Below are 13,266 nucleotides of genomic sequence, written 5' to 3' on the forward strand. Positions count from 1 at the left end.
CCCCCACTTCCCTCGCCCCCCACCTTTTTTTCTATTTTTTGAAGCAGGAATATGCAAGGGAATTGGATCCAATGTGACTATGATCAAATACAACACAATCTCACGAAGTCAACAGAAATTGCCAGGTTGCTCATAGAGCTCCCATGAAAATTAAACTCTGTAGATGGAATCGCAGCCATGTTTGCTGATTGTTTCAGTGCCCCATGGAGAAGAACTTGCAATCAAGTTTTGTTCCTCTTGATGGAGCTAGGCAAGGCACTCTTAAACATGTCAATCATGGTATTTCCTTGTGCAAATCTCCAAACAAAGAAATATATGTAATCATTACCTCATGTGATAATATAATTACTTTAAATCATTCTATATTTGGTTATAAAATTTCACTTTATTTTACATCCAAAACCCTTTGCTATAATATGTAAAATGTATCATTACCAAATATGGTTATAAAAATCAAGTAATTTATATAATCACATTGAATCACATGGGATAATGATTATAAACATTCCTTCTTTAAGTATGAAAATTTCATTTCCCTTCCCTTTAAATTCTCCTTCAAGCAAACGGAGCCTCAAGAATGTCCTGCGGTGAGTGGTTTGAATCTATAAATATACAAGTATCCCCCTCCGTAACTAAGCACCATATGTTTGCCCAAAGATGTGAATCGGAGAGACCCAATAAACTAAAGAGTTCCAGGAGAATCCAACAAGAGTCTTCAGCAGCATTGAATAAGAATAAAAGTTTGATCAATCAATTCTCCCTTAAGGCAAACTTGACAAACACAAAAAAGGATGGAGCAATTCCTATTCCTCACAGATGACCATATAACAATTGCTTACTTTCTGAGGGCACAAATTCATACCACAGGCCTATATATCTAAGAAGAAAAAGATCGTGGAGAAATGAATCATGGAAACTTCCTTGTTAGGGGTAGCGTAGTTAGCCCTGCAGAATGTCATTTGGAAGATGACCTACCGCTTGAATTGACAGTCTAATGCAGAAACTGTAGTTATCCTAGGATTTTAGAATGTCATGTTAAGAGATGATTAATGTGAATCCTCAGTTTCATAATTAGGAACCTTTTATTCCATGTGCCCAATCGTCTCTAGGTGGTTGTCCCTGCAGTCCCTGTGAAGAAATTTCCCTTCATAACCCATAAAATCTCTTCTAAAACCCAACACAGATAAGGTTTTATTTTGTTGAGAAAGGAAAACCAAACCTCTGTATTCTTGTATTTATGTGTCAAACAAAAAAGACAATTTCCATTCCTAGATGTGGAATATGTTATAAATTATAACAATGTGGTGTATTTAACTTATAACCATTACCAAATTTCTCAAGCTCGCTCTTCTTTCAGCAGCACGTTACCTTCCAAGGGTTCTCAGCAAGCAAAACCCCAGTTATGCGATGAACAAGAGCTGTATGTTTTTCAAACACTAAAGAGAAACATTTAGTACTAATCTTCTTGAAATAAGCTGTACTCTTCTATCAGCTTGAAATGGGTAATGCCAGCATTGTATAAATTACAGTTCACCTCAGAAGAAAGTAAGGATCAAAACCTTCCCAGATGAACGAATCACCTCTGGATTCATTACCGAAAGATTCCACAACGCCAAGCTTTCTCTCGTGTAATTGAATCACCAATGAATACAAGTTAGAAATTAACGGGTTCCTAACAAACGGTCTGATAGTTCCTCCAAGTTCAACAAGGTCAGGGAGTAGAGGCACACCAATCTCAGCTTCTTCATTGAAGAGGCATTGTGAGAGGGCATAAAGGCCGAGCAAATTTGCATATAATGAGATAAATGTGTCCTTGTGGTTACCCATGCCGCCAATCCAATCAACACCATCATGGACCCCTAAATAATCACCAGAAAAAGATACCAAATGATGGTAAAACCTCAGTCTCCTTTTCTGCAAGAAAATCATGACCTCCTCCTTGTCCACGTTGACTGCCCAAGACTTGGAGATAGGAAGCTTCTCCAAATGGAAACAACAAATTTGGCAAATCAACAACTTGTCCTCATGGTGATTATCAATTTCTTTGTCAAAAACCCGTCTGACTAGATCTCCTCTGGTTAGTGTGCAACTTGCAGTGTCCAGAACCAAGTTTGAAAGATAATTGAAGTACACAATCCAGTGACCAAAAATTGAAGACAAAAACTCAAAGCTTGCTTCAATCACTTTCTCCACCTGGGTGGGAACAACCCCATTCTGCTGGCTTCTTCCAGATGCCTTTAAAGTAAAACACATTTGGACATCTTCAGCAAGACTCTGTCTTAGCCCAACATCTTCGTCCTCCAACAATCTGATACACGTGAACCATAAATCTAGTATTCCATAAGCATAAGTGTCAGCAGCTTCTGATGGATCAAAATGAGGACACTTTTCTTCTGAAGGGATTTGGGTATTTGAGACAAAAGAACTCACATACTCAGCTTCTGCCAACAACCCAGATGCTACAATGGCTTCTGCAGCTGCCTTGCGCATATTGACTGGCTCAGATGCGGCACTATGTTTCTTAATTAGGACAATAAAAGAATTGATGCATCCAAGGATACTGGCACATTTTTCTGGCTGATGAAGCAAGCTGGAATCAATGGTTTTCTTTTCTAAATCAAAAGGAAAGGAGCTTTTGAATAAACAAGAAAACTGCTTCACGCATATCCCCATGCAGCATAATATTGTTTCACGAGTCTTCAAATGTCTCGCACACTTGTTCAAGGATAATAAATTATTCCAAAATTCAAATATTGTATCATAATCCATCCCACCAACATAAATCGTTCCCTTGCATTGGTCACCTGATTTCTGAAACTGCAGCAAGTTCCAAGAGAAAAGAATTCTCAGAATGTAGTAAGTACATCTAGGGTTTTCCTCAACTGCTAAGATTTGCATCAGTGATGGCTGCAAATAAGTTTTAGACCAGTGGTGAACAATGTAGGCGTCAATTTCAGATAGACCATTGGTTACACCAGCTCCTGTTGCTTTAAGAAACTTCAGAAGCCACTTTAGCGTAGCAAGTCGAACTTCGTAAGATGTATCAGATAAAGAAAGTGTTAGTCTTTCCTCAAGTACGATAGCAGCATTCCCAATTTTAGGTGCTTTGGATGAATCTAATGCAGGTGGATAACATCTCTGGGGCTTCATATGAAGATCATCACCTGCATCTGTAGATGCTTGAAAAATGCAATTGAAATAGGAGACGGCTGCCTGCCTACGGAGTTCTATTTTAGTTGGATCATAAAATGGGGTTCCATGAGAAACCTCTGCATCTAAGCATTGCAAAGACAATTCAAGGAGGAGGCTACGTATAGAACCATAATGTTCACTCCTACATGTCCTCACAACACTAAGCATGTGGTCCAGAACTTGTAAAAATGAGCAGTTAAGAATGGGACAAGGACACAGTCTAGGGTTGCCAATCCATGAACATGTCATGAGAACCTGTATCAAGTCACCAAGTATCCGACCTTTCTTAGAGACATCAGACAAGTTCCTGCAGTTGTTATCCAAGAGAGAACAGAACTGCAACAGCATGCCATGAATGGAATTAAATGAAGCCATGTGGATCCCATCAATTCTGTTAACTGAGCTAGTTGAAATGGAGTTACTAGTCATATGGTGTGTAGAAGACAACTCATTGGCAATATTGAGCAGGACATTTGGCAGTTTCTCATTAGATACCAGGCCTGCTAAAGCTCTTGATGCAAGAACACGAACTCGGAGATTGCTTTGAGTAGAGCATCTTCTGATGAATGGCATGAACAGGAAGGGATCCAGACCATCTTCATTTTCACTACTGAGTGGTGAGGGCTTCAGTCTGGATAAAAGAATTAGCATGGGACACAAGCTCGGATGCACAACTTTCGCGATGCTTGAACCTGAATGTTCAGAGGATTCATCCACAAGAAACTCAGTTGCAATCTTCAGTTCGTTGAACAGGAAAGGATGCAAAACAGGATACCTTCAGGCATGAAAAATTCTATTAGTTGACCCTCAAGGGAAATAAATAATTGAATCTCGAGACAAACACCATTGCATTATTATGCTCAGAAGATAAATCACATCGTACGACCTTGGTTATTTGAATAAACACATGTCTAAGAAAACAATCACTTTGAATCATGTACCATAAATCATAGACAAACAAACAAATATTACTTTAAAACCCATGTAATCCACATTAAAAAAGAAAGGGATGGTGCTTGACACAAAGTGCTATTTATTAAATGAGTCCTCTCAGCAAAACCAGCATATTGAATATTGAAATACCAACTAGTTACATATTTGAGTTGAATGGACAAAATACTACTTATGACTAACTTACCAAATAATTCTCCTTAGGAATACCAATAGAACAGGGGGGGTGCTATCCTTTCATTCTTGGTAAGGGCATGGTGAATTCCATAGTAAAATAATTCAGCAATAATTTTTTCTCTTTCCTTAGTCCACAGGTGCTGAATTTATTCATATAAAAGGATTCAAATCCAAAGAACATTTAGACTAAGAGACTATATACAGAAACTGCCTAGAAATCCAAAAAACTGCAAATATGTTCAAAATTTAAGCATTACGCAGAGATCTGAGTATTCCATTATGAAAAAACAAAAAATAGGGAAATATTGTTAGTTCAAAAATGCCAAAGACATATAACTCAGAATAAGACACCTAACCATGAATAACAACAAAAGACAAGGAGATGGCATTTGCCATCATGCAATCATTTCTTATGAAAGTAGTCAGGAAAGTAAATATCCATATAACAAGTAACCACTCCCAGATCCTAGATAACCATAGAATAGAACACTGTCCGATCATTTCAGAGGCATACATCCCCTTTTGGGTATTTTCAGAATAACTTAAGCATAAAACTATCAACAGAATATGTAAGCATTCAACACATGCATTAATTTTCAAGAAGTTCTATGGTTTCATTTTTTTCAACTGGATGATTAAAACTCGAAGAAAGTAAAAGGCACAAATTAGATTAGGGTAACAACCCCCACCCTCCCGAAGAACAAGAAAAGTGGTAAAATGGATAACCAACAATACCTATGAAAAAATTCAAGCCCAGTTAATGCACGCCTTGCAGATTCACGTTTGTGTACATTAAGGAATCCAATCATGCGGCGAACCAAGGCAGTATATGCAAGACAAGCACTATTCCTAACCTCCCAATATTGAGAGGAGAATGAACGTATTGAAACAATCAAAGCCTCGGCACAAAAACCAGATGTATCAGCTGCTAGATTGGTGTCGTTAAAAGAAGCCTTGAGGACATTGAATGCATGTACCATGGGAATCACACCCTCATCTCGGATTTTTGAGTTATTTTCACTCACATCCACCAGAATTGGTGGAGCACAAATTGCCTGCTGACTATTAGCTCCGGATGAATTGGTTAAAGACATGTTAGCAACATCAATTAGCCATTTTAGAGCCCGTGGGAGGAGTTTCTTTGGAGTTCCTTCTGGTTCTGACAGAAAAAGAGCAATGAATGCAGCAGGAATCCCAGCACTTCTCCGTAACAAATCATCCACAGTCTGTCCCTTGGCCACAGTTCTTTCCATCAATTGTTCCATCCAAGACTCTGTCATTTTACAAAGCCTGAGAAGAAAAATCAACCAGTGTTAAAAAATAAAATGTATAATGTGAAAGGATGACTTCACCAATTATGCACATACTTTATGGATTAATAACAGCATGTGCAAAGTCATGGGTATGATTAACTATCACTCAAAACCAACTTGTAGTTATTAGAAATAAGATAGATACACCTAAACTAAACTCAACAAAGTGTTATCCAACTTCTTGAGGCAGTATTGAAAATATAGATGATATCCATATAAAAATCAATATAATGTAAGGATGCAGTAAAGGATATCCGTGTGCAATCAGTTGTGACAACAATTCAATTGCATTCAAAAAAAAAATATTAAATTAGCATGTCAAGCAGCAAAAGTTTAACTATTTCTTTCTAACCCTGATGAGCTTGGTAGTTGAAAATAAAGCAATAAAGGAGATATAAAAGTCCTAGAAAGAAAATTAATAATCTAAACATCATTAGACAGAAGTTGGGTCTTCATGATGCACCATTCTATCAACTACTGTCTTCGTATTAGCAACAATTTCGGATTTTTTTATTTTCATTCTCTGATGGGTTCGCTCTGGGGAATTCGGGTCCTTAGGTCATAAGAGATTGATGCGGATCAGGTGGATGGATCTGCTATGGTGGGTCAAAATGATCGTAGACAAGGAGAAGAAGAGGGAGAAGAGAGAAGGGAGACAAAAGAGGCAAAACCCTTGCACTAAACCAACTAAATTTCATTTATCAAATTATAGGGAGGCCATCAAGCCTTTACATTGTTTGTAGGGCTGAAAACAGAAATATAAATTAATAAAAAAGGACTCCTAAACCTTCCCATCAATTGGCTGAGGTGGCTGTCCTAAAGTGCCTCATTCAAAATCGAAAACTAATACAAATAGAAAAAGAAAGACACCCAAACAATTAAGGAACTTGAAGACAAACCAAAGTTGGAAACTCCTACAAACAATAAGGAAATAAGAAGTCCTAGATAGACTAAACTCTTAAGAAATTAAAGAGATAAAACTCCTAATAACTAGAATTGGGCCCCACAACTGATTGGCAGCAATCTAATAACATAATTTTCTAACTAATAGAAAATGGGCCCCCTACTAATATTAACTACCTAATTAAAATACTAGTTTCGTGCACCCCCAATGGACCTAAAATTTCATTACAAATAAAAACACTCAAAACAAAAGCCCATAACCATATACTATCAAAACAAGCCAACATAGAATATCAGACCACCTCCAATGGTGGTGATCATGCTCCTGCGTTATTGATCTGGTTAGGTCATCAATGGAGGGTCATCAGTGAAGATTCAGGCCCACTAGACAGGGAAACCCATTAGGGCTGAACTTATATCCTTGATAATGGATCTGGAATTAACTATTAGGAAGGATTCACTAAAATTAAAGTGGAAGGTGACTCAGCTGTAGTTTTTGGGTGGATCAAGAACGGCAAAGATTGCCCATGGAGATTTCTCGCATTATAAGAACATTAGGCATTTTTCCTTTAAAGAGACTTCTCATAGGCCAAGATCAGCTAATGAAAATCAAAAATAGAGGATGACCTTGCAAAGCATGGGGTGATGAGGGTGAGGACTTGTTTGGGCCTAGCATTCCCTTCTGATTCTGTAGCATTACTTGCACAGTTGTAGTCCCCCTTTTTCAATTTTTGTATTCCATCATGTAGCCGCATGGGTTTGCTTATGACCCTCGGTTTACTTCTCATTCTTTCTATTCTTCCACACTAAAGTAGGTTCATAAAGAATGGAAAAAATAAAAAGGAAAATGATGATACAAGAAATGAGAAATATGTTGGAATCATTAAAACAAACTTGATAGAGCATCCATCGAAGAAATAATGTATCTATTTAAGATGCGCTGATTTCAAAGGGCATGAATTGAAATATACCGTGGATCATTTGAACAAAGTAGACGATTGCAAAGAGCTGTAAATCCAGCCCGTGTCTTATCAATAGCACCATTGTGCTTCAGTTTCAGAAGGATTTCCAAGAAGTGATTCCCTATTTTCTCAAGTTGTATAATGTCAAGCATTGCATCAGATGTTGTAACTAGTGGCACATCAATAGCTTCACAAACAGGTTCCCCATGCTCGGTTGAATCTGAAGAAGCACAACTCGGCAAAGGTATTTTCCTTATGATGGTTCCCAGGAGAAGACTCACCTGAAGAACAAAAACATCGTTTCTCCATTAATGTTCCATCTCTTAAAAAACCTCAAGTTATATGGGCATACAGAAATTGTTCTATGATTTCTACTTCTTATTTTCCTTTTCTCTCCCATGGAAATTCAAAACTTGAACTGCAAAGTGAAAGTACAAACGCAAGTTATATAAGCTCTAAAATCCAATCTCTAGTCATTGATTTTCTAAATGGATCTCAGCTACAATCCACCAACACATACAAGTAAAAGTCAGTAAAATGGAGAAAGAAATGATGACAAAATGAAGTTTGTCATTGTCATAACTAAATGCATTAATATAGGAAAGATAGAAACCACCAAACAAACAAATTTTGTACCTCTTTCATAGCAAGCCAAGAACCAACCATGACAACTTGTTCTGCTTGTTTGACATTGTCCACAAGCTTTGAATTATTGACCTGAAGTTCTGGGGAAGACATAGCTACATCCATTTCAACTGGTTCATCCGAAAGAAAAGTCTCATCAACCACATCATCCAAGTCTTCAGGGAGACACCATGCATCTGCAGATACCACCCAAAGTGCCAATGAAGTTATCCGCATGATCAGCTCAAGTAGCTTATCCAGTGCAACCTTCATCCCGGAACAGCTGGATAAAACAATATTGGAATTCCAATCCAGCTCATCAAAAGTGTATCGAAGCGTAAGCAATATACCATGAACAAAGCTGTTCTTACATGCTTCAGAAAGATCCTTCTCTCCCTCCTCCACAGCAATGTGCAACCAATCAATCAAGGATAGTATATAATCTATCACAGGGAATTTCAATCTACAAATTGATGTATCCCCATTAATTAGTTTGTATTGTGAATTATGAGGAACAACGTTAACTAAAGCTCCAACTGTCCAGCCAAGCTCCAGTACATACTTCCTAAATATAAGTCGTAGAGTCAAGGCACCTGCATCACTTTCTCTGACACGTGGACTGCATACCAACCTCTTAGCCCATGTAATCACTTCCTTGACTGTGTCTTGACTGGAAATGCCAGGAAGTGGGGTAGGGAAATTTAGAAGTATCCGAAAAGAACACTCTCTCAGTCTATCCCAACTATCGACTATTGATCCAACCAACAATAAAGTTGAATCAGGTAGCGTGAACCCTTCACTGTAGGGATAAAGACAGGTTGCAGGAGATATGGAACTACACATACCTTGCGAATTGGGTATTATAGACCAGACATTGATCATTATCAGGATGAGCTCCATGGCCATAATTTTCCTCTCATATGGTGCAGAAGGATAGCAAGAGAAAAATAGAAAGGTGCTCAACCACTTCATAAAACAAAAAAGATTTTGAGCTCTATCAACCATATTTTCCTTGTTTCCCTTATCCTGGTCCATTTTATAATTGTCTGAGCATCGTAGCGGCTGCCAGCGACCTTCTTTAAACTGTCTCTCCAATGCTGTCTTAGCCCGAGCAAAAAACTTTCTAAACAAGCTGGTCCACTTCATCTGAAAGCCTTTTGAGCTACACCGCATATTCAGGGGCACAGCTTCCTTCATTAGGTTCAGTTCCAAAGCAGAAGGCAGCGTAGATGTCTTAGCATTCAAGAAGAGAGACTCTGCAGCATCAATACGGAGTGTTTCATCAACATGGGTCAATGCCAGTACTAGCCATTCCACAATGACTTTTACCTTTCTTCCCTTAATACAAACAAACGCAAAATGGTCACAACCTTCTGTTTCCAGACCATCCTCTTCCTGAAGCACTGAAGAGCCATGGTACCAATCGATGTCACCTTCTATCAGTGCAAGCAAGCGAGATACCTTCATTAATGAAACAAGAGCAGCTACTTGCTGGTCAACCATTAGATCCTTATCACCACCAGAAAGCTCGGGATAAAACATTTCAGTTTTATCTCCACTTCCACCCGAGATAAAAGCAAGCATTGCAAATATACTATCCACATCAACTTCAAGCAGAACAGGCAGCGCATAAGTGTTCAAGTTAGAACGGAGTTTTGAAACTCCAGAAACTAGTCCATAAAGAACAGGAGGTAAGCAGTGCCCTCTGAAAATCACATAACCTCTTTCAACACCATAACTGCTCCAGCACTCATCACGCAAGCATTCAAGGAAGCACTTAAAGAACGATGTGGCAGCACAGCACACGTCATCATCTACATAGGCATGAGCCGTTTCAAACAGTAAGTTTGGGCTCATGTCTAGAAGAGTTTTTGCACCCAACCTCTTGGTAAGAGAAGCTAAAGGAACATATCTTCCCTTGCAACGCCCCCCTAGACGAAGAAGATCCCCTGCAGTCTTCCTGATGAAGGACTTCCTTACCTCGCTTCCCTCTGCCAAAGGAAGTGTGGATTGAATATCTAGAAGAAGATCGAAAATGAGATGAACTTGTTTGACCGTCTGACTCAGAGGGTCCTCCAAGTTATTCCATATTATTCTCAATATTCGAGTTCCCGTGTTCTCAGGGAGCGGGTCATAATTTTCAGACCGATTGACAAGTCCGGCTAGTATTGAGGTTTTTATCTGTTGGAAGCAGATCTGCAAAACTGTTAAGACATGGAAATTAAAGTGGCTATCAATGGGATCTTCGCAATAACTGCATAGCTCAGACAAAATCCCATCAAATAGTATAGTCCAAATCAAGTCATTCCTATTACCATGAAAATCTACATCCTCTAAACTATCTTTTGATAATATAAATCGAGTATTGAGCACCACCCGCGGGATTGCAGTAAGGATTCCCCTCAGCAAGCAGAGCCTACCCAATACTGAGAACTCCTCAATTTCTAAACATAGATTTCCTTTATAAGGTAACCCGGAATCTGAACTTCTGAATTCATTCTCGTAACCAGAAATTGAACAGCTAGTCTGATGGTAGAAAACCTTGACTAGAAACAAAGCAAGCTCTTGAGGATTCATATACGCTTGGAGAGCAGCACAGAAACTCACACCTGCGGCCACCCAGCAATCCCTTGAAAAGGCTGGTGAATTCAATATTCTTATTATTGATTTCATAACAATCTCAGATATGGTCGAATCTTCAGGGATTAGACTACTTCGGCAACCCACGGGATCAGTAAACCTTGAGGGAAAACGCTGAAGCAAGTAATATAAACAAGACAATGCCTCCTGACATTGCTCCATGACAATGGGGGAAGGCCGATAGCCACCTTCAGTCTCGGAAACCACAGCATTAATACCAAAAGCTACATCCAAAGCTACCGAAACGGAGCATTCCTTAACGATTTCCATTAAAAAGCCCAACTTAGGGCAACTCATCAACGACAGAGCCACACGACAAACAGAAAATCTCTTTCCTTTCGAACCTAAAACACCATATTCATCACACAGCGATCGGATACAACTTGCAATTAGAGATTGGTGATCACGGGCTCTAGCGAGAACAGAGACTAGAGTTTTGTGCAACGGTTGAGAATTCTCAAGAAACGGTATCTCCAAATAAAACCTGGCTGCCTCTGAAACTACAACATCTCCACTACTGCTTAGCAACTCTCCAAAAGACGAAGTGACTTTCTTTACGTGTTCAACTTGAGAGTAAGTCGAGTTCAGAGAAATCAACTCTTTCAGTTCAGTAAAGAATTTTAGAGAGGATATATCCGAAGGCAATAGATTCAGGGAGTCGATGAAGTACTGAGGGAATATCAAAGCACTGTAAGTGCACCGGTGCCGGTGCTGCAAAGCTCGCCATTTTGCAGACATCCTTAGCTCCTCCTGGCTTCAATCAATTGGTGAGAAGAAATGAAGTATGAACTGATAAACAAGATTTTTATTAGATAAATAAGCTACCTTAGATTCAGAATGTTAAATGGAACGGAGGAGAGGAAGACTGAGATTGAATGTTCACCTGTCCAAAGCTGGTTGACAGAAATGCTTCTTTATTGCAAGTTTGCTTCGAGTCCGACAATGGTGAAGATTTTCTCCGGTATGACTCTTCCCCTACTTCCAATTAGGAAGCGAGGAAGAGAGCGGCAACTTGAGAAATGATGAACTAATCTCTGGATTGAATGCTTTCAGAGGACGTTTTTTGGTTTCCCCGGTTCGTTAATAGGTCGAGACTCGGGGAATTAGGGCAAACACGGGCTGACCGCTGACCTCGTACGACACTTCAATCTCCTCTCTTTTTCTTTTTATGTTTTTGGAGTGTGGTTGGGGCAACAATGACATTTCAATCTCAAAATCATAGGAATTTATTAAAATTGAGTATAAGAATTAAGATTTAATAAATAAATATGGGAGTTCTATACTTGTTTGGAGTTATCGGTGCCATATAGGTGACCCATGAGGGGCCATGACCAGGATTCTCTTCAGCGTGCATCTGACTTCTGGAAGTGTTTGGGATGTGTGTATAGATGTTGTCAACTGTCGAATGCGCATTGGATGCTGGAGAATTTCATGTTCCAAAGGGGTCAGTAGTGGGCCATTAGTCTTGCTATTTCAAGAAGAGTGAGGATATGAAGAACGAACTATTGATCTTTCCTAGACTTTATGCTTGACCCAACTATTTCACCGTCTTTCATTTGCACCTTGTCTTCATTTTTTTTTTTTTTTACAAAACTATACTATAATATCATAAACGTTTACATCATGAGAAGTTCTAGTTCTAACAGTCTCATAAGAAAATCTAAGAGTTGCATAGAAACATCATCATGCATCTTTTAGGTCTATTAATAGATAGACTATAAGACTTGCAAATATCCCTAGGAAAGTATGAAAAAAGTTTCAGTGAGGGTAATGTTGCATAAAATATATCCCTCACTAGACCCACAATGGTGGGTACCTCATATATTTGGTACGCCCTTTATGTCTAGTGTATATGAAAATGTTGAGATGGATGGATAAAATAAGGAACGACCATAATAGAATTAAGTTGGGAATATCTTTGATTCATGGTAGAATTTGATAGAGTTGTTTGAAGTTGTATGACCATGTCCAACAGATGATGCCTTTAGATGCTCCAGTACGAAGGAGTTACTAGATTAAAATTGAATAAACTATAAGAGTAAAGTGTAAGTTTTTTTTTTTTTTCTATTCATAGGAGAAATAGTGAGAAAAAGACATGATTAATTTAGGCATTAGCGACAAAATTGTCTATGGTGAGACGGTGAGGTGCAGTGAGCATCCAACGGTTGGGGTGCATGGTGAAACCCTCATGACCGTTGGATGCTTACTACACCTCATCAATCATTGCAAACAATTTGGACTCCTTGAATTATATGACTTCAAATAGAGTTAAATAGAGAACAACAATTCATGTGACAGACCCCATACAATTAGAAAAAGGGTATACTGTTTTTGTCCTCTTAGAAATTTTTGCCGAACGTGACTTATTCCCCAGTATTTATTTTGGGTGAAAAAGAAAATAAAAAAGAACGCAGAAAAAGGTACACTGTGTGCCTCTCCCTTTCACTGTAAGAAGAAGAAAATATTTTATCGAAAAAAAAGAATGTATATTTTCCAATAAAAAA

At 38.6% G+C, this 13,266-nt stretch overlaps 1 protein-coding gene across 3 annotated transcripts; it reads right to left on the bottom strand.

Annotated features, from left to right (window-relative positions):
* Nucleotides 1-1,234: 1,234 nt before the first annotated feature.
* On the bottom strand, nucleotides 1,235-11,860 carry LOC122076732 (thyroid adenoma-associated protein homolog). Of its 3 annotated transcripts, none has more exons than XM_042642222.1 (5): nucleotides 11,646-11,860; nucleotides 8,135-11,512; nucleotides 7,508-7,779; nucleotides 5,056-5,610; nucleotides 1,235-3,967 (listed from the first exon to the last, which is right to left on the bottom strand). In XM_042642222.1, exons 2-5 carry the CDS (start codon nucleotides 11,498-11,500, stop codon nucleotides 1,531-1,533), a joined length of 6,630 nt encoding a protein of 2,209 aa, XP_042498156.1. In that variant the 5' UTR covers nucleotides 11,501-11,512; nucleotides 11,646-11,860; the 3' UTR covers nucleotides 1,235-1,530. The 3 variants fall into 3 exon arrangements, with proteins under 3 accessions (XP_042498156.1, XP_042498157.1, XP_042498155.1); XM_042642223.1 differs by having other exon boundaries at nucleotides 8,135-11,516; XM_042642221.1 differs by having other exon boundaries at nucleotides 8,135-11,551.
* Between the last annotated feature and the right edge of the window lie 1,406 nt (nucleotides 11,861-13,266).

Source organism: Macadamia integrifolia, chromosome 4 (assembly GCF_013358625.1).
Source record: "Macadamia integrifolia cultivar HAES 741 chromosome 4, SCU_Mint_v3, whole genome shotgun sequence".
NCBI lineage: Eukaryota > Viridiplantae > Streptophyta > Magnoliopsida > Proteales > Proteaceae > Macadamia > Macadamia integrifolia.

Coding starts and splice junctions, on each gene's coding strand:
- LOC122076732 (XM_042642222.1), bottom strand. CDS start 11,500: ATGTCTGCAAAATGGCGAGCTTTGCAGCACCGGCACCGGTGCACTTAC. Junction 5,611..7,507: donor CTTTGTTCAAATGATCCACG/GTATATTTCAAT, acceptor TTTTCTTCTCAG/GCTTTGTAAAATGACAGAGT. Junction 3,968..5,055: donor GGGCTTGAATTTTTTCATAG/GTATTGTTGGTT, acceptor TCATGCCTGAAG/GTATCCTGTTTTGCATCCTT.